The following is a 21,200-nucleotide window of genomic DNA, read 5'->3' on the forward strand; positions in this document are numbered from 1 at the left end:
CACTTTGCGTCAATCAAGCTGTTTATACTGGCGCGCATGCGCAGTTCCGCCTTTGTGTGATTGACTCCAGAGCTAGTCAGGTAGCAGCGACGGCTATCGTAGACAGCATTACATTAGACGACACAGTGGTAGCAAGTGGGTTAGCTCTGCAGCTAATCATGGTGAATGTAAAGAAGCGGAAAGGTCGAGTCGTTATTGACTCTGACTCGGAAGACAGCGCTAGTGACGATAACTTAGATCAGGTAGGTGTTATTTTTACCGTTTTTCCCCACCGGTGGATTCTGAAGTTGACAACAGTTTGAGGCTGAAGCTAATGTGTGCTAGCTGATTGCGCTGAGTGGGCCTATTTTATTTACAACCGTTGTTTCCTTTGTGATAAAACACTCAAATCTTAACATGGAGCTTGGTTTCTGCTAAGCGTTTACGAGTTTCCGTATGGTACTGGATAAAATGGAAAGTGTTTGAGTTTGTACAGAGCCAGCTCGTTAAGTTATGAAAGGTACCCAACGCTTGCAATCATGCAGTATTATGTAGCCATGAAAATGCCGCGCCGTGGGCCTTTGACTGGTTTCGAGCCGTAAGCTGCGTGACTGCAGTCGTGCTCTGTTGGATAATTGGTGATTTAGCGTTCAGACTAAACTGGAATGGGATTTGTTTGTTTTTTTTGACAAAGTGAAACCGTTCTGGAGTCGCGTTTGCTTTAGACAGAACATTATCTCCTGTATGACGTCATGAGCCGAAGTTCTATTTCGGTGGTGTTGTTGTCAAACTGCTCCTGGCAGAGAAACATGTCAGTCTGAAGAGTTGCCAACGCTGTTCACATCACCTTTAAACTCACGTGTATTTGACCCTTTCCCAGAGAAAACAGAAACGGTGACCACAGAAGATCAGACTGGGTCAATAAGATCAGCTTCTTCGGTTGCTCAAACGGTCAGTAGGTAGGTTTGATCGTGCGTGTTTTTTGACCGATTGTTAAATGCGGATTATTATAGTTATCTTCTGTAGTTGCACGGTCTTTGTGGATTTAGAGAAAGCACGTGATAAGGTGCCAAGAGAGGAACTGATGTGCTTACAGGAGGAAGTCAGGTGAGGCTGTTGCTGGTGCAGAGACAGTGGTGAGGTATGTGGTAGGAGAAAGGGGTTAAGGTGGGAGTGGGATTACATTGGAGATCTGTTCTGAGTCCCTTTTTCTTCTCAGTGTTGATAGACAGGTTGACAGGTGAGATCAGGCAGGAGTCTCAATAGACTGATGTTTGCAGATGACATAGTGATCTGTATTGAGAGCTGGGAGATGGAAGCGAGTCTGGAGAGATGAGGAATAAAAGTCAGTAGAACCAAAGCAGAATACGTTTGTGAACGAGAGTTAAATGGGTGTAACCAAAGCTGCAAGGAGTAGAGGTAGTGAAGATACATGCGTTTAAATACCTGATGTCAACCATCCAAAACAACAGACAGTGCAGAAGAGAGGTGAAGAAGAGCGTGCAGGCAGGGTGGAGTTGGTAGAGATGAATGTTAGGGGGACTTTGGTGCAGAGATTTTCACTGGGAGTGATCAGAAAATGCCAAGATAAGAAAAAAAAAGTAGTACATCAAAGGGACAATTCAGATTGAGCAGTTTGGAGACAGAGATGGTTTGAAAATATGCAGATGAGGGATAGTGGATATATTGGAGAAAAGGTGTTGAATATAGATCTGTGAGGCAGGTGACAAAGAGAAACCACAGAGGAGGTTCATGGATGTAGTAAAGGAGTAGATGCATGTATTCTAGGGATAGTGTGAGTTCAAGGCAGATGATCCACTGTGGTGAACCTTAAAGAAAGCAGGTGAAAGAAGAAGATTGGAGGAATGAGGTGTTAAATGTTACCAGAGGCATTGCTAGGATCTTGAAACTTTGGGTGGTTAAACCAATCCAGAAATCTTTTGGATTTTCAGTTGAAAACAGCAACTTTTTAAAGTTGTTAATTAGACTTTATAGTGAAATATCAGACACTGTAAAGGTTGCAATCAGGTGTGTTAGCCTGCCTTTCTTTAAAAAAAAAAAAAAAAAAAAAAAAATGCAGTCAGTATATAGTATATATATACCACAAAGTATATATCCATATTACTAGCATTGAGCATTGAGGTTCATTCTTGATTTTGCATATGCATAATAATTTAAGATCTTTTCTTGGGAATCATGAGCTTCCCAGCGTCACTCTGTAACCATAGTTACCCATTGTCATGCATGCCTGTTTACACAGTTTTGGAGAAAGACGACAACTCTGCTGCTGTTTAAGCCTGACATTAATCTGAGCAGCATGCGTCAATTCATGTCTACAGCATGGTAGTGTTGTTGGTATTTCTCAATATTACCCTGATGGTCTAAATAACTGAATTTGTTTTGTAATTGCATTAGAAAATAGATGTGTAAGACGTGTGTGAATTTGTGGCACAATGTGATGACAGCCAGAACATGTAGGAGAAGGCAATTTAATAAGCCTGTAATTCACCAACCTTATTTTGTAGCCAAGGCGTCGTTCTTCTCATGTCCAGTCTGCGCCACTTCTTCCTTCCTGCGATACTATTTTGAGATTGGTTCCTGGAACACCTTTTCTGAGCACTTCAGTGTGGATATTAACAGTTTCACCATGGACCCTAAGCACTCAACTCATTCACAATGACTATAAATGCTGCTGAAGAAACTTGGTCTGAGTCTCCCAAAGATTAAATTGGAGTTTTCATTTGAAGAGCCAGCAGTTTCCAAACCCAAATAAGTCAGCTCATTGCAAAATTTAATTTAGCTAACTTTAAGTTAAGGTTTTTGACTTTTACAAGTTGAATTTATAGATCTTTTAACATAGAGATGAACCCTCAAATTAGCCCCAAAGCAAACGTTTCAAAACAGTGGTGAGGAAAGCTCCCTTGTAACAAGAAGAGACCTCAAACAAAAGCAGACTCGGAGTTCATGGATATGTGTTTGGCCAAATTGGTGAGGACAATAACTGCAGATGTACATGGATTTCTTTGGGTACAGGTAAAAAGTAGAAACTGCAAGACTGAGAGAACTTGTTAATGATATGCAGCAATGGTGAATAAATGCATGATAAGCTAAAGAGATGACCTCAGTGTTTTGGAGGACCTATAGTAGTATAACTGAGGCTACGTCCACACTAGCCCGGATAGATTTGAAAACTGCGTTTTCGTGTGAAAACGCTCCACGTCCAAACTATCGTTTTCAGTCGTTTTCACAGAGTTGTGCGTCCACATTGAAACGGCCGAAAATACTTACGTTCCAGTACTGCACATGCGTGAAACGCAAGACTGTTCGACCTATCATTTCTGTGGCTGTGAATCTTTGTTGACATAAACTGCAGGAGCTGTATGTGAAAAAGCAATTGTTTTTCTAAGCTGAATTGCAAATGCTCTTCAGACTGCTTGCTCTTTAGTACAAATACCGTATAATGTCTTGCTTCATCCATGTGAGAATATAGCACTTTTGTCAAGCTTTACATTCTTGCTGCTCTATATAGTCTGTAGCCTTGAATAAACCAAATGGCTGCTGTTGTAAACTTCACGAGAGAAACCATCTTTGATCAGTGTCCCGACATGATCCTCCCTGCATTATATTAAGTCACAGGGAAAGAAATTGTATTTAATGAAAGCTCTCAAGTGTGTGTGAGAGAAAGAGAGAGAGAGCATAGTTTTGTTGTTCTTTTTCTGCATTTTATAGTAATGGAGTATGTAGGTTCACTTTCTTTTTGTGTGTTATCAGGTCCTGTTCGAGCAGTTGTCTTGAATAACAACATTACATAAATGTAGTTGAGGCAATTTAATCATCAAACTAGCATTGGAATGTGTTTTGAGAAATACAAGGCACATGTAATTTTATTTCTGGGAAACAGATTGAAGCTAAATAATAAGAAAAATAAGCTTTTGTTGGGTTTAATCATTACATTTAAAGGTTCTACTTCTGCTGACCATGTCCCACTATATGAATTACAGAGAAGTGGCTTGAGAAATTCTGTCCATTTGTACTGCAGTATGGGTAAATAATTTTTTTTGACCCCTGTGCTAAATTTGTATGTTTGCCCACTTATAAAGAAGTTCTTTAATTTTCTTGGCTGCTCCTTGGCAACTCAAAGCTTCAGCTCCCTTCACACTTTTCAGACTGGCTAGGCCACTGCATTATCTTAATCTGCTGCTTCTTTAGACACTCCTGATGCCTTGGTAGTATGCTTTGGGCCATTCATGCTGGAAAACCCATCCACGACCTCTCCGGAGTGTTCTGGCTGAGGGAAAGGGTCTCTTATCAGAAAGTCTTCATGTACCAGAAAAATCTTCTGGTAATACTAATATTACTAATATTAGGTATTATAATACTAATATTAGGTACCAGAAAATCTTCTGGTACATGACTCTTCAATTATGTTCTTTACCCTTGGCAGAAAAACAGCCACAAAGCGTAATGTTTCCACCTCCGTGCTTGACTGTGGGCAAGGTGTTTTTTGGATCATACTTGGCATTTGTCTTACTCCAAGCATGCCAGGTTGAGTTGATGACAGAGAGCTTGATTTCTGGTTTCGTCTGACCACAGCACGTTCTCTGCAAAGCTTCTGTGAATCATTTTAGATGTTCAGTGGCAAACATAAGACAGGCATGTATATGTGCCTTCTTGAGCAGGGGGACCTTGCGGACACTGAAAGGTTTCAGTCCATTATGTGTAATTTGTTACCAATGGTGTTCTAGTGACTGCAGTCCCATCTGTCTTCAGATCATTAACCAGCTCCTCCCATGGAGTTTTAATCTAATGCCACCACCTTTTTCATGATCATCATCCTCACCCCATGAGGCAAAATCTTGTATGGAGCTCCAGACCAAGGAATACTGATGGTCTCTTTATATTTCTTCCATTTCTAAGTAATTGCAACAACACTTGTCACCTTCTTGCTAAGCTTCTTGATGATGGTCTTGTAGTCCATTCAAGCCTTGTGCAGGTGTACAATCTTGTGTCTGACGTCCTTTGACAGCTCTTTGGTCTCACGTATGGTGATGGTGAGGTCAAAATGGAAGAAATTGATTTTGTGGACAGGTGTACTAATCTGTGGGAGCCTTAATTCTGGCTGGGCGAGTACTAAACGAGTACTAATTTCACTCAGTGACATTTATAACATTTATGTAATGTGTTATTTCTGGATGTTTTGATTGATATTCTGTCTCTTCATTAAAATGAAACTACATTACAGACTGTGCAGTTCTTTGTAAGTGAGCTTACAAATTCAGTAGGACATCAAATAATTATTTCCCTCACTATAGGTGAACCTTTCTAAACCACATCACTGTTTTGTCACTTGCAGGAGCTGCTGTCTTTGGCGAAGAGGAAAAGGGTTGATTCGGGTGAGCAGGAAGAACCTGTTGGCAAACCAGCAGCTTCCACAGACTCTGAGACATCTGACAGTGATGACGAGGTATAGCAATATTAGTATTTACTCTAAAAGACCTTACAGTTTGACACATATGAGGCACAAGAGACTAAACCTGAACTCTCTGTCAATTACATAATCAAAAGTTAAATTTTCATTCCTATTATCCAGTGGACTGTCGGTGGCACCAAAGGCAAAAAGAAGGTTAAGCAGGGCAAAGGGTCTGAAAAGAAGAACGCTACAAAGAAGAAGGTTAATAAAGCGACAGCGTCTGGTAGCTCAGATGGGGACAGCTCAGCTGAAAGCTCTGCACCGGAGGAAGGTAGGTTTCTTAATTCAGTGTTCACATTGGAAAAAGATTTTCCCTGCTCTCAAATAAGGCTTCTTTGAAGACTTTTTTTTTCTTTTTTTTAAAAAAATTAAGTCACACATCTGTCCATAGCAGTTTAGTAGCATTTCAAGGCTACTAAACTGATGAGCAAAATGGACTTGTATGCGGTCTCATGTTTAAAACATGTTCCATGAAGTGTAGAGCGGGACATCCAGACATATTATGAACTGTAGATTATACATCACTACAGTGCTGTATTCACAGGTTTTTTTTTTAAAGATGTTAGGATTACATGACTCATTCACTCATCCTGTTTATCCCAGGTGCCTCACAGCAAAGCATCTAAGCTGTTGTTTATTTTTGTCACATTGTCCTGGTGTGAACTGGCTGACACAATTAAGAAAAACCTGAAAAAAATTATCCTGGGAATTTGTGGTTGTTCACAAATCCAATTCAGTTTTGGTAATCCACTGATATAGTGGATGCTTGACATGAAACGGTCTAAACTGAGGGGGGAGAGCCTATTTACTTTTTTGGGACCTAATTACATTGGCAATGTTAAAAAGATTTATAACTGTTTCATGGTTAAAAGCTTCATAAAAGCTGTTTTTGACACATTTTGTAAAGAAAAGTCAGATATACTAGAATTAAAATCTTCCTGATGACATCTCTAACGTTTTGTGTTGTAATTGATTTGAAAACAGCCTTTTTTTCCCTGTCTCTGGTTCCTTAAAAATTTTTTAGGCGAGGTGTCTGATTCAGAGAGCAACAGTTCGTCCTCCAGCTCGGACTCAGACTCCTCTGAGGATGAGGTGTTCAGGGACGGTTATGATGATGACTTGATGGGTGACGCTGAGGACAGAGCTCGACTTGAGCAGATGACAGAAAAGGAGAGAGAACAAGAGCTGTTCAACAGAATTGAGAAAAGAGAGGTGCTAAAGAGACGGTGAGTGGGGAATAAAAATTGTTAAAAAAAAGTTGTACTTGGCATAAATAACTTTTAAGTTGTTAAAAAATCCTACAAGATATTTATTTATTAAAATACACTAGAGTACTCTTATTTTACTTCAACAAACTTGCCATACAATGAAAAAACATGGCATTTTTAACTTATCACGTGAGATCACCGTTTATTCACTCAAGATTCTGCTCGTTTTCAAAGGTTTGAAATCAAGAAGAAACTAAAGACGGCAAAGAAGAAGGAGAAGGAGGAGAAGAAGAAAAAGCAGGAAGAAGAGCAAGAAAAAAGGAAGGCATCTCAGGTTCAAGATACACAAGTGGTGAGTCCAGTTTCACATACATCTAAAACAATATCAGACATACTATACAACAGTGTGTATCAGTGTGTCTTTTAGTGCCTATAGTAACTGTATATAGTAACCATCTGTATATAGTACAAATTACTCTTCTATAGTATTTTGGGTTGTCTAATTCAAGTGCCTAAAGCCTAAATAAGAGCTTAAACTGAACTTTTAATTTCACTCAGTAATTTAAGTGAAATCTGATGCCTCTTTTACTCCTCATTTCTGCCTGGTATGAGAAGGGGTGGCATTACACCTTGTCTTTATCATGTTTCTAATTCTAACCTCTACATGCTCTCTAGGTCATGTCACACAACAAGGAGAGACGATCCAAGCGTGATGAAAAACTTGACAAAAAATCCCAGGCTATGGAAGAACTAAAGGCTGAACGTGAGAAGAAGAAAAACAAAACAGGTTGGCATGCTTTTTACTCCTTTGTGACAGGTTGTTGTGCCAATCTGATTGTCTTTCAAACGCTGACGTTTCATCTCTTTACAGCGGAGTTGCTGGCTAAGCGTCAGCCGCTGAAGACGAGCGAGGTTTACTCTGACGATGAGGAAGAAGAAGAGGAGGATGATGACAAGTCATCTGTCAAAAGCGACCGGAGTTCCCGTTCATCATCTTACGATGAAGACGAGTAAGTGTATCAACCAGTGCATTCACCAGAGTTCCATCACAAGAAGATCAATGGACAAGTTTGATGCTTTTCTCTTGATTCTGAGTAACATTTTAAACTGTGTTCTGCTACCAGAAAAGAGGAGACTCCACCAAAGTCGCAGCCCGTTTCCCTGCCAGATGAACTCAACAGGATCCGCCTGTCCAGACACAAGCTGGAGCGCTGGTGCCACATGCCCTTCTTTGCTAAGACTGTGACTGGCTGCTTTGTAAGGATAGGAATCGGGAACAGCAGCAGTAAACCAGTTTATAGGGTGAGCTCATATTGTTGTTACGATAATATATTGGTGGTAGAAAAGATGTAGGATTTATTTATTTAGGAAGTATTTTTACTTATGTTTGAGTTTCTTGTTCCCTTGTTGTTGAAAGGTTGCTGAAATTGTTGATGTAGTAGAGACGGCAAAGGTTTACCAGCTTGGGTCAACACGAACAAACAAGGGATTACAGTTAAGGTAGGCATACTGTCATGGACACATGGATCATTTAGTTTATGGTCCATATTTGTTTTTTTCTTTTTTACCTGGTTTCCAAAAACACAACTCTTAATGTTGTAAATCATCTACAGGCATGGTGGTGACACACGGGTTTTCAGGCTTGAGTTTGTATCAAATCAAGAGTTCACAGAAAGTGAATTCATGAAGTGGAAAGAGGCGGTAGGTGATTTTTAACTAAAGGAGAATATTTGAACAAATAAATATATAATCGATAAAGTGATGATGAAATGTGTTTCATTGATTTTTCTCAGATGATTGCTGCTGGAATGCAAGTACCAACTCTGGATGAAATCACCAAGAAGGAGCAATCCATCAAAGAAGCTCTCAACTACAAGTTCAACGATAAAGACATTGAGGATGTAAGTCTTTTTTTCTTTTCTTTTTTTTTTTTTACTAGGTTTTCATTCTTTTTTTCTGATGTCATTAATTATGAGTGGACATAAAACTGTTTTGTCTAAACTCTCTGCAGATTGTAAAAGAAAAGGACAGATTCCGGAAAGCACCACCAAATTACGCCATGAAGAAAACGCAGTTACTCAAAGATAAGGTAAAAGAGAACCAGCATTTTATTTTTTTTTTTAACCCTGTGGGGTCGACAGACATGCCGGCGGGTCAAAATCACATGACCCATTTAAGACAACACAGCAACAAGATGCAGCAACCCAGAGTCTCCATTTCAACTTGTGTTGAAAGCCCAAACTTCAAACAATATACCAGTTTTTAAATCGTGTTGTCGACCAATCAAAAAATTATATGGGAACATGGCATTTGGTTGTTTAGGAAGAGGGGAAATTTTAGGAGTGATGCCGGGGAGAGAAGGCGAGTAATTGAAAGACAGAGAGAGCGAGTCTTCACATGTGAGAGATTTGTGACGTTTAGTGTGTTTGGAGGCTATAGTTATTGTGTAGTTAGTGTGTGGTGTAGTCGTTGTTTTGATTTGTGTGTCAGTTATACTGATGAATGTGACAGTTTCTCCAAAAAGCCACCAAAGGCAGACTGCAGTGCAAACGCTGTCTCCAGCTAGAAAACAGAAGGAGTGATACACCTCCTGCTGTGAGACCTGCAGGGTTTATCCCTGTGCTGTTCTCCTCTGTCTTATAGTGGACAGAAACTATTTTTTGGACTTGCATAAATTGTATTTGTGTGGCATCTTATTTGATGCAGCACACCTGATTGTTTTGTAAATAGTTTTAAATGGCTATATAAAAAACGCCTGAGGCCTTGGCTGCATTTTTAGGTAAATGGTACCATTTTACTTTGTTTTTTTATAAACTTGTGCATAATGTTTTAAAAATGTACAATTTCTATTTGCATTTCAAGTTATGAAAACGATTCATTAGTTTGTGGTTTTTACAGTAAGAAATATAACTTTTCTACTCAGATTTTATGGTTGTTGTTTTTTTAATTTTTTGTCTAAATTTAGATCAATTGTGATAATACGGTATGCCAAAATGAAAAAAATCACTCAAAATTCAGATATGTGAGGTTGTGCTGATAGGCAAGATAAACAGTTTTTAAAGTTGATATATAGAGGTCAAATCAAAAGTAGTCAAAAACAGCCAATTATACCCTGGAACCCCAGAGAGGTAAAGACTCCCAGAGAAGGTGGAATTATCAAAGCCCTTTAAATGTCACCCTGCTAACCTGTAACTCTGAACCAACAAAACATGGACACTGACAGCAAATGTCATTGAACTGAACTTTGATGAGAGACAAAGGCTCATCAGGCTTACCTTTTCATTTCTTGTTGGTTTTTTGGTTTGTTTTTGGTTTGAAGGCCATGGCAGAGGAAAGTGGAGATGGTGAACGAGTGAAAGTGATCCAGGACGAACTGAATGAGCTTGAGGAAAGGGCAGAAGCCCTCGACAGACAGAGGACCAAGAACATCTCTGCTATTAGGTACACAGTCTACACTTATAACATTTTACTGTGTTAAATAAAACAGATATCCAAAGTTACTGAATTAAAATACACAGTTTAAAACACTGGTTTCTTTAAATAAAGTTATTGTTAACTACAGAAAAACAGCTAAATTGTGTTTTGTTGGTAGCCCCTTTATCATTACTCTGTAATGATCTTAAACTGTTCTTTTGTCACCCAGTTACATTAATCAGAGGAACAGAAGCTGGAACATTGTTGAATCTGAAAAAGCTCTTGTGGTAAGTGTTCACCTTCTTCAGCAGCACCATATACAGCCATCACAACCTCAGATGAGTTAAAAAAGAAAGATATATTACATAATGTAATTATTTATCAAAAATTAAGCCATTGTGTTTTGGAAAAAACACACCCTTACTGCTTCCATAAGCATTAAGAGACTAAGTCGCTACCAATCAAATGTGCTGCTATTTAAATAGAATTGATTGAAGAAACTAGGAATTCATAACTTTATGCTAAAATATTGACAGCATAACACCATATGAATAGATCTATGGATAGGAAAACCTTCAATGACGCAAGCATCGGGAATATAAAAGAAGAGTTTCATCTCTATAAAGTCTGTTTTTGCAGCATTTTATCAAAAATGGTACATTTATAATCTTCCTCAAAGTGCTTCCTCATGTCAGGTGTTTTCTTAATCTGGTGCTGCTTTACTGTGACCATGTTCAGTATCACTGTGGTTCACTTCAGCCAACTCCCAGCCTAAGAGTTTTATACTAACCTTAGCACCTGTATGTCCAAGATGACCTGCAGAGGCTTAAAACCATCACGTCCTATTGCATGTGTAGTAAAAACAACATACCTATGAATTTTAATGCAGCTTTCGTGATTATACATCCCTTCATGGTGCAGGTTTCTACATACTAATATTTAGTTTATTTATTTGTATATTATTAATTATTTTCCAACAGGCTGAAGGACAAAATGCCAAAAACCAACAAATGGATCCTTTCACACGAAGACAGTGCAAACCCACCATGGTGTCTAATGTAAGTGTTCTATAATAAATTTATCAGATTGGATATTTGTACTTGTTTAAACACACTGAAATAACACATGCCTCATTTTCACAAACACAATACCTGAATAATGAAATTGACAGTTTAAATTACTGAACTGCTATAAATAAGACTGAAGACATGCTTAATTATGTGCATACAGCATAACAGCAGTCGAAAATGCCCCTAAACTACCACTACTTCTACTTCTGTTGATCTGATCTGTCACTGTGATTCTTTTCATTTGGCAGGCCAGAGATCCGTCAGTCCACGCAGCTATTCTTGCTCACCTAAACCAGAAATATGGCTCTGGTTCAACACCAGACAATTCAAGTCCAGAGAAGAACAAACTGGTAAGCAGGACCCTCCCTGATAGCTCATAATGTAGATACTGATAAGTAAAAATGATGCCAAAATTGATGTTAAAGTTTGCACACACTGATGGACAGAGCCAAAGATATTTTGAGATAAACTCAACTTTTTGAAAGAATAAACTGAGTTCAGCACTGTAGTTCTTTTTTGGTGAATACATGATTTATAAGCTTTCATAGTTAAAATAATGAAAACAAAACTATTATTTTAGAATATGGCAAAAATTTAGCAGAAAATAATTTCTTTTTCCGTTGAGATCTAATTAAAATAAGATTAGACTGGAAATGAGCACCAACCTGAATTGTAGCTCTTTATCCTGAAGAAATCTAACAGGTTTCTTTACTTTCTCTCTTTTAGGGTCAAACAAACCAGAAAGACAAAGATGTCCCGAAGCCAACCACTGACCTCTCGGAAGACTTGTTTAAAGTTCACGACTTTGATGTAAAGATTGACCTACAGGTTCCCAATGCAGGTGAGACCCTTTTTTGGTACTGTTGAAGCTGTACGGCCTAGATGTTCTACTTACTTGGAGCACAAGGTGAATGCTAGTGTGTTTCACAGTGATATAGTGAAGTTGTGTAATTTTGCTCTTCGTCTGCAGAGGCGAAGTCTCTGTCTGTGAGCTCTAACGCGTTGCCAGTGAAGGACGGCGCTCCCCGCAGGTCGCTCAACCTGGAAGACTACAAGAAGAGGAGGGGGCTGATTTGATGTGGCAGCACCTCATCGAGAACCCACATTGCATGTGTAAGCGAGAGTTTGTGTGTGTGTCTGAGTGAAAGTGAGAGACTGGGTGTTTGTGTGTGTGTGAGCGAGAGAGAGAATGTGAATGACTCCTGAAGGATGTGTGTTCGAATGATGATAAAAGAGACTGTTCATCCAACACAAAGGAAATACTGATTAAACGGAGACAACGTTTTTCTCAAAGGATCTTTCTCGGGAAGAAGAAAAAAGAAAACCTTGTCCAGATATGTTTGGGTTTTTTTTTTTTTTTTGTTCCTTTTGCATTTACAGACAAACTTGTATACTGAGTTTGTTTGTGTGGTGTTTTTTTTTTTTTTTTTTTTTTAAATGTATTTAACTTCTCCTACTCTTCTGGATCGTCTGGAGTCGACTCCCCCCCCCTTTTTTTTTTTTAAATTTTTTAAATTTTTTTTAATGTTTTTTTTTTTTAAATTTTCTTCAAGAGGACAAAGACAACATGGCACTTGTGGATTATTACCTTGAACAAGGAACCTGTCTTAGACAATTTAGGTTGCTTAGCCATTTTAAAGTCTATGGACATCTTCAGATTTGACCAGCTTGTTCTCATCAGTAATAAATTAAAATGGTCCATTTTCCCCCTCTGTATGTATGAACATCTGCACTTGCAGTTCCATCCTAAATTTCAACAGCATTGTGGTTATTTGCAGAGTTTACACTATCATCATCTCTGACTTAACCACAGTGTTGGCCCTTCATGACAAATGTAAAACGTTCAGTACAGGTCAGCTGGACATCTGTCACTTTTTAATCAACCTAAATAAAGAGGAACTCTTTTGTATGGCCGACCTTATTCTAAGTGTTGCTTCATTTTTAGTTTCCCTCGGTTGGTTGTTCATGGGATAGCTCCCATGCCCTGAACTCCCAGAGCAGATTCTATGTGTTATCGATTGTGTCCATAGTCAGTTCCTGTTTTGATGTGGCATGCCATGTAAATATGCATTTTTGAGTGAGTGCGGAAAAAAATAAAGGGGCACTGTTTCATAACTTCTGTGTCATTTTGTCTGTCTTCTGCATGGACTACAGATGAGGGCAAATGGATATACAAAGTTAGAACAATGTTTCCAAGTTTCAGAAACTGGAGTTAGAAGTAATCATCAAGAAATTTAAAGAGAACCTCACAGTACAGAACAAGCTCAGCAGAGGTAAGAAGAGAGAGATTTCAAAACTAGTGAGAGTTGTCTGAAGATGACTGCAAAGACATGAGCAAATGAATTGTGCCCTCAAAGAAGACAATCTCATTCGATTCTATGCTAGTGCCCCACTCAAAAGTAAGAAGGCAATTAACTGACAAGTCTTATTCACCATTCAATGGCAGCTCAGCAACACTAAATGGCTACAGAAGGTTTACATCAAGGTGCAAAACATTGATTACACTCAGGAATAAGAAGGACAGATTGGAGTTAGCCAGAAAACCCTCAAGTGTGCAGTCCTGAGAAAAAAATCTTTGAACAGATGAAACCAAGAGGAACTTGTACCTGAATGATGGGGGAGAAAAGTATGGAGAAGCACAGAAATAGCTGAAGCATACCACATCATCCAATGTAATGGAAATAATATTACACCATATGCCTGTGTGGCTGTCAGTGGAACCGGGTCACTAGTGTTTACTGATGATGTAACTGCTTATAGAAGTAGCAGGATGAAATGTACATTCTACAAGCCTATATACTGTGCTTACATTCAGTCACATACTCCAAAACTGATTGAACAGTGCTTCATAGTGCAAATGGATAATGACCCAAAGGGACTCTCCACCAATTGCTCTTAGAACTGAAGAAGCGTCTCAGATGAGAGGTGAAATGTCTTCAAGAAACATAAAGAAGTCCAGAGGCTTTTCTTTCTAAGCTCCTTAGACTGCTATGAACTGGATGACAGAGAACCTTCACAGACAACCAAGAATACAGCAAAAAAATAAATTAATTAATTAAAAACTGAATACAGAAAGAGTCACAAGCACTGGATGGTGACAGTAGTAAAGGGTTAGCAGATAATGTACTTGATAACGTCCATGGGTTCTATAATTAAGGTTATAGACTATAGTGGACTAAAACAAACAAACAAGCAATTATGTTTTAATATCTTAAATACTTTTGGTCCTCTGAAAATGAGGTACAATGTACAAAAATGCTAAAACAATTAGTAAACCCCTTAAATTAAAACTGAAAGTCTATACTACAATCATATCTTGATTGTCGGAACAAAATAAAGTACTCTGGCCTTAGTCTGTAATGTATCTTTTACTTTATATTAGTTTTCCCAGTGTTTAGCTTCATTTGTTTCAAACGGCAAGCTTTTATCCAAAGATGAGTACTTTATACGTGTTTATCCGATATTAATTAAAATAGGATCATACTTAAACTTAAAAAAACAAAACAAAACTATGTTTAATTTCCTTAAAAAAAAGTAAATAACTTACCAGTTGTTCAGGTCTTCTTCTTCGCCTCCTTCTTCTTATATATATATATATATATATATATATATATATATATATATATATAACACCCAGCACGCCCCTGCGGGTCGGTTTATCCTTCAAGCTCGGGTCCTCTACCAGAGGCCTGGGAGCTTGAGGGTCCTGCTGCAGTATCTTAGCTGTTCCCAGGACTCGCGCTCTTCTGGACAGAGATCTCCGATGTTGTTCCCGGGATCTGCTGGAGCCACTCGCCTAGCTTGGGATATATATATATATATATACATATATACATATATATATATATAAAAATTTATTTTTACTAACAGTAAAAGTAAAGTAAACAGTAAAGTAAAGTCCTTAACAGAGGTGAGTGCTGCGCTTTGGGAACCCCGTTAATTTTCGATCAGGCTGTTCCCAAGGCGCTCTGTTGTCGGGTCCTTATTTGCAGCGCTTCCTGGTCCACGTATTGAGAGGATCATCAACATCCTCCTTGACAGATGATGATATTTGACTTTGTTTTCCAAGCAGTTTTACTCTTTCACTCTGATCTGTTTAACCTCGGCGGCAGTCAGGTGACTGGAGACACCCTGAGACTGATACCTCTTGTCAAACGGTACGTTTAAATGTCTCCTTTAACAGCCAGCTAGCCTGTTAGCCGCAGCACTGATGGAGTTGATCCTGAACAACTGTGTTTACATCGTTTTACGATAACGTTAGAGTTAAAACATCTCCAATAACCCCCTTTGTTCATTTATGTTTAACAAAAAAAAAAGCGTGGTGTGGTTAAAAATAATAGCTGATTAAATTTCGCTTCTTAGTTTTTTGTTATAGCGTGCTAGCTGTGCAGCATTTGTCGCAGGGAGAGTTTTAGTCCTGAGTCGAACTTGACAGGCTGCTCACAAAACTGGAAGAGTCCTAACTTTAACTGTCTACAATTTGTTGCTGCGATCCTGTTTATTTAATATGGATCGATTCGCAGTTTTGCTTCCCATCAAGCTCAGTCCTGTCTAGTTTCAAGGCCATCCTCAGAATCCATTTATTGCCACTGCGTTAGAAAATATAACGATTTTGCAAAGCAGCTGGCATATTTTAGTGTTACCAAATGTAGTTTCTCATCCTGTTTTTCTTCAGAAACCTTATTAAGCAAATGCACCACTGAGCTGTCTTGTCTGCACCTGTTGTGTTGGCAGACCAGGTGAGGTTGTCAGCAATAAAGGTTCTGAGAAACCGTCTCTACAGAGCCTTTGCAGGGTTTGCGCTGCTCTTCTTGAAGTCTACAGGAAGACATCAGAGAAGAATTATAGATCTAGTGAAGGAGGGCATACAGTGGTGTGATGTGACCAAGAAGACTGTTAGAGAAAGAGGCAGAAGATCTGCTGTGGTTACCTGGGCTGGTAGTAGCCACACCAGAAGTAGCTCTGTCATGCACAGGTACAGTTAGCCAGAGTGTCCTGAGCTTTTGAAACTAAAGGCCTCATTGGATGGTATCTCAGTGGTGATAATGATGAGGGGAGGTGAAATGCTATTTTACAGTTAAACTGCCTGTCTAGATTTGGCATCTGTCATTGACATAGTGACCTTTACTCCCCTACTGACCTTCCTTATGTTGTTAAATAGAAATCCAAGAACTTGGAAAGTAAATAAATATATTATCTGTCAAGTAAATCTTTACATGTTGCTGTTTGTCTCTATCGCTAGGTTGCAAAATGTCTTGGTTTACTGACTTGGCTGGGAAAGCTGAAGACTTCCTGAATAAAGTGGACCAGGGAGCTGCTACTGCCCTGAGCAAAGGCCAGGAAAAATCATCCTCCTTTTCAATAGCCTATGGAGAAGAATCCACTGCTAAAACTGACTACAACTCTGCAGGGTACAAGACCAACCCACCTGTGACACATCATACCTATGCATCCTCTCATGATGCCCAGAGCTACATCTCTTCTGCAGCTGGCAACATCAAGAAATCTAATGCAACCGTGCTGGCTGGGTCTGCCAACGTGACCAGTACACCCTTGGGTTCTGGTAGCAGCGCTCCCAACACTAGCAAGACTTCATCTGGGTTTGTGAGACCCAAAAAGAGTGAGCAGAACGTGGACGATGACATGCTCTTCGATTTTCTTAATAGCTCTGAGCCTCAAGTCAGCAATCGGAGGGATTCAAGAAAGGAGCTTGTAAAAGTGGTAGAGGCCCAAAACCCAACATCTCCTGCTTCCACCACTTCTTATACCACCCCATCAGTCCCCTCCACACCCCCGTCCACCCGGGGTGTATCAAGAGCTTCAAGCATGAGCTCATTATCTGCTCATAGCATCAAAACAGAGGAGAACTCTGCTAAAGAGCAAGGCCAAGGTATGAGCAAAGCCAGCAGAACACTGTGACTAATTAACAACACTCAAACATTTTATAAACAATCAACCTTATTCACAGGAGAAGAAAATTTCAGCTTACAGTTAAGACAGGTTTTTTTTAGCTTCTTCTTCACCTTTATTGGCACATTAATGCATTTTTGTCACATTACTTCTACTGAAAGGCTCTCATGACTATGAGAGAAAAATTATGTGCAGTTATGTGCATGCTGAATCCTGAGCATGCACATGTAAGCAGCCTTTGTTTAAATAAATCGGTGATAGCATGCACTAATTTGCAAATATTTAGAGAGTACAGTGAAAATGGAGTGAATAAACACATGAAAAGGAACTAATAATTGGTCACTTGGTAAGATAACAGTTATCTTCAAGAACATTCTGGTTTGTAATTACATATTGAAATAGTCAATTGCTTGAAGGGGTAAAATTATTTTACAAGAAAATAAAGGTCTATAAAGAAAGTGAATGAAAACCAGTGACTACTCTGCCACAGTCATAACTCAGCTTTTTTATATGAAACCCAGTAAAAACAAGAATCAATGTTTTTATTAGTAAATCTTTGGTTGAAGAGCTGAAATGAATTAAGAGGGTTTAAGAATTGAGTCAGAGGTGTACACACAGATCGTCTCCACAATTTCTCATAAGCTCTTGAGAACTTACTTGCTTTCAAAGCAAATTTTAGGTTACGTCGTTCTTTCAATTTAGAAAGACTTGCTGTTGGATTTCAGTGGCTGAGTAAAGAATATTATTAATACAGTACAGAACTGTAGCATGTGAATAAAGATGGATGGTATATTTTCTTATAGAGAGAGGGTGCAATATTGTTAATATGAACCACATGGGACCTAATACTGAACCTTGTGGGGCTCCCTTTTAAAATGTTAAATTTACCACCTCCCAATAAAGAATTAACCCACTTAGTGTCCAAAACTTGACAGGGAACCTTAAAGTACAATGGTATGAAATAAGATAATTTTATATTAATGCTTTATTATACCAGTTTGTTGCTGTTTAGCAGTATAACATAAGAGCTACCACACTTATACCTGTAAATGCTGATCTCTCTTCACTCTTGCCTGGCCACCACAGATACACCTGAGAGTTCAGACTCAGGCTTGGCTGTCCCTCAGGAGTCCAACAGGCAAGAGCCTCCTCCACCAACAGAAGAACCACAGAACCAGATCCTGTCCAGCCTGCGTCTAGAGAACCAGTTACTGCGCAGTGAGGTGGCCTCCCTCAATCAAGAGATGGCTTCAGTTATCCAGAGAGCAAAAGACTTACAAGATGGTTAGCAAAAAAGCCAAAACTGAAACCGAAAATGGCACACATTCACATATCTACACCTCTTCCTATGATTTTATTTGTTTTTTTCTCTCTTAGAGCTAAACCAGGCCCGTCTACGTGCAGACAAATGGAACTCGGAGCAGTCCCAGACTGACCGAACGTTACGAGAACTTCGGTCACAAGTCGATGACCTAACAGAAGCTCTCTCAGCCAAAGACGGTCAACTTGCAGTCCTAAAAATCAGACTCGATGAAGCCGATCAGCTTCTAAAATCCCGCAGTGCTGCATTAGAGGAGGCACAGAAGGAAAAGTCAAAGTATGCTTTTGCAGCCAAAGTCTGAAATAGAAATTACACTAAACTTATAAAGAGCTGATTTTAACATCATTTTCTTGTCTTGTTTGATTTTTAGAATTATGCAAGACCACACAGAAGGGAACAGCATGCAGTCCCAAGCTCTGGAAACCTTACAGGAGAGGCTGCGAGAGGCTGAACTGGCGCTCAGAAGAGAACAGGACAACTACCGGCAGATGCAGGTGCACATGATGCCATTCATTTTCTGTATTTACAACTGTTAAATATAGACTAGTCATATGGAAATGATGAGACTTAACTCTCTGTTCTTGTGTAGACTGAATATGCTGGCCGGCTCTCTAAATTGGAGGCTGAGAGGCAAACCCTTGCAGAAACAGTGACTGCAGCTGAGCGGCGAGCAGCAGAGGAGAAGTTCAAGATCGACGACTTCCAACACCAACTAAAAAGTGCCAAAGCTGCAGCTGAGTCTGCCAAGCAAGAGTTACAAGACTATAAACAAAAAGCTTCACGCATCCTACAAGTAAGGCTTGTGGAGGCTTTCCAGAAAAACCATTTCATTGAAAGCTTTAGCCTGGAGTAAAGTGTGGCTACAAACTGTCTCATCATTAGATGTTTGAACTTTTATTTTATACTTTTAAATGTTTGCTTAGTCCAAAGAGAAGTTGATCAGCAGTCTGAAGGAGGGATCCGGTCTAGACGCACTGGACGGCAGTGGGACCATGGCTCTGGAGCTTGAGGAGCTGCGTCATGAAAAGGACCTGCAGAGGGAGGAGATCCAAAAACTGCAGGGGCAAGTTCTCACTCTGAGGACTGAAATACAGGTGAGATACTATTTGTAGCTGGAAAAAGCAAAATTACTTACTTGCGAGAGAGGCCAGTAAATCAGTGGAGGTTGAATTTTTGCTTACAGGATTTGGAGAATCAGGCGCTGGCAGAGGCAGAGACGTGGAGGGAGCAGCAGGCGCAGTTACAGGAGCAGCAGGCCTTACAGAACAGAGCTAAGCAGGAGGTGGAGGCTGAGGTGGAGCGCTACAAACAGGTAAAAGAGAGTCACAATAATAACAATAAGCTTAAAATGATAAAAGCTGTGCACAAGCTGTTGTTTAGACTAATTTAATCTTTGTGCCTATAGGAGCTGCAGTACCTTGAGGAAGAGCACCATCGAGCCAAAACGACTCTGCAGAGTCGAATCAAAGACAGAGAAGATGAAATCCAAAAACTCAGGAACCAGGTCAGTACCTTAAAGTTATACAAAACAAGTGAGGAGTCTCCTTCCCGGATCAGGACTTGGGGAACATTTGCTTTGTGTCTATTAAAACCACTGAATAATAATGTCTGATGAATTTCCTTTTTGCAGTTGACCAACAAGACACTCAGTAGCAGCCAAACAGAGCTGGAGAACCGGCTCCACCAGCTGACGGAGACACTGATCCAGAAGCAGACAATGCTGGAAGCTCTTGGCACAGAAAAAAACTCCCTCGTCTTTCAGCTGGAGCGCCTGGAGCAGCAGCTGAAGAATACTCAGGGAGGACAAAGTGGAGGGCCGGCAATCAACATGAGCGGTTTAGAGGGAGCAGGTAGGAGAAGCTGTCATTTGCTTTTTGTTTTGGTAAATGAGATCTGTTTTGAACAGTTGTTTTATTAAAAAACCTAATATATGATATATGCATTTACATTTCTCTGTTTTGGACTGTCAGGGGCAAGACAAAGAAACACACCTGTGCTCTTCAGTGACCAGGACAGTCCAGGAGTGTATGGAAAAGTACGTAAGGCAGCCAGCACAATTGACCGCTTCAGGTAAGCTTTCACTGTTCACCGCTATACTGTGCTACAGTTCCACTGTTTTACCAGTGAAAAACTGTTCACTGTGACCAATACTTTTATTTCTAACAGCATAAGACTGGGAATCTTTCTGAGGCGCTACCCAATGGCCAGAGTTTTTGTCATCCTGTACATGGTCAGTGTTATTATTGAAATGAGAGAGTGCTCAGTAGCTGGTAAAGTGGTCTTTAACATCCGGAGTTTATTCATGATCGTTTTTCTTTTTCCTTTTTCTTTGCAGGCGGTACTGCACCTGTGGGTCATGATTGTTCTTCTGACCTACACACCAGAAATGCATGGTCGTCCTGATGGAAGATAGAAGGCCTGAGTTTTATGGTTGGGTATTAAAAGATGTTTTCATTGGCCTTTAATGTAAGGAAGCTGCTGGAATATGGGCTCTGGGACCTCTCCCTGTTTTGCACAAATATGCTATGAATTAAAAGACATTTCCTCCAATTTCTTCTATATTGTTTCCAACTGAAGATGGGTAGCATTGAGTTTTAAAGTAATTACAGAGTGATATTGTGTTGGTGGTGTCCTAAACGGACATGAATCAAAAATTGTGTTGGTTTCAGACTTCTGAGAGATTGTATTTAACACTATGTACAAAAAATACTCTTTTAATAAATGAATTAGAAGGAAAAACAGAGACTGGCTCTTCTCTGTCACATTGTTTGAGCCGCAAAGCAACAGAAAGGGAACCTTCACAGATCTTCTGCACAACACTCAGTTTA

At 39.6% G+C, this 21,200-nt stretch overlaps 2 protein-coding genes across 2 annotated transcripts; both read left to right on the top strand.

The window, feature by feature from the left end:
- The first annotated feature begins 74 nt into the window (after positions 1-74).
- Positions 75-13,256, top strand: rtf1 (RTF1 homolog, Paf1/RNA polymerase II complex component). The gene is made up of 18 exons (XM_031733468.2): positions 75-242; positions 5,333-5,443; positions 5,570-5,720; positions 6,474-6,675; positions 6,892-7,009; positions 7,333-7,444; positions 7,529-7,667; positions 7,782-7,959; positions 8,075-8,157; positions 8,271-8,358; positions 8,451-8,558; positions 8,669-8,746; positions 9,977-10,098; positions 10,301-10,358; positions 11,052-11,129; positions 11,390-11,491; positions 11,868-11,982; positions 12,112-13,256. The coding sequence occupies exons 1-18, from the start codon at positions 159-161 to the stop codon at positions 12,216-12,218; spliced, it is 2,034 nt and encodes a 677-aa protein (XP_031589328.1). The 5' UTR covers positions 75-158; the 3' UTR covers positions 12,219-13,256.
- Positions 13,257-15,074: 1,818 nt separating this feature from the next.
- golga5 (golgin A5) lies at positions 15,075-21,113 on the top strand. Its single transcript, XM_031733475.2, has 13 exons — positions 15,075-15,298; positions 16,384-17,031; positions 18,138-18,335; positions 18,429-18,648; positions 18,743-18,866; positions 18,962-19,165; positions 19,296-19,466; positions 19,556-19,684; positions 19,778-19,876; positions 20,003-20,222; positions 20,343-20,442; positions 20,539-20,602; positions 20,708-21,113. Exons 2-13 carry the CDS (start codon positions 16,392-16,394, stop codon positions 20,783-20,785), a joined length of 2,247 nt encoding a protein of 748 aa, XP_031589335.1. The 5' UTR covers positions 15,075-15,298; positions 16,384-16,391; the 3' UTR covers positions 20,786-21,113.
- The last annotated feature ends 87 nt before the right edge of the window (positions 21,114-21,200 follow it).

Source organism: Oreochromis aureus, linkage group 19, assembly GCF_013358895.1.
Source record: "Oreochromis aureus strain Israel breed Guangdong linkage group 19, ZZ_aureus, whole genome shotgun sequence".
Classification (NCBI taxonomy): Eukaryota; Metazoa; Chordata; class Actinopteri; order Cichliformes; family Cichlidae; genus Oreochromis; species Oreochromis aureus.

Bases quoted from the DNA above. Each gene is read 5' to 3' on its own strand.
- rtf1 (XM_031733468.2), top strand. From the start codon at position 159: ATGGTGAATGTAAAGAAGCGGAAAGGTCGAGTCGTTATTGACTCTGAC. The intron at 10,099-10,300 runs GTACACAGTCTA...TTTGTCACCCAG, and splicing joins AAGAACATCTCTGCTATTAG to TTACATTAATCAGAGGAACA. The intron at 11,130-11,389 runs GTAAGTGTTCTA...TTCATTTGGCAG, and splicing joins AACCCACCATGGTGTCTAAT to GCCAGAGATCCGTCAGTCCA.
- golga5 (XM_031733475.2), top strand. From the start codon at position 16,392: ATGTCTTGGTTTACTGACTTGGCTGGGAAAGCTGAAGACTTCCTGAAT. The intron at 19,166-19,295 runs GTAAGGCTTGTG...ATGTTTGCTTAG, and splicing joins AAGCTTCACGCATCCTACAA to TCCAAAGAGAAGTTGATCAG. The intron at 20,443-20,538 runs GTAAGCTTTCAC...TATTTCTAACAG, and splicing joins AGCACAATTGACCGCTTCAG to CATAAGACTGGGAATCTTTC.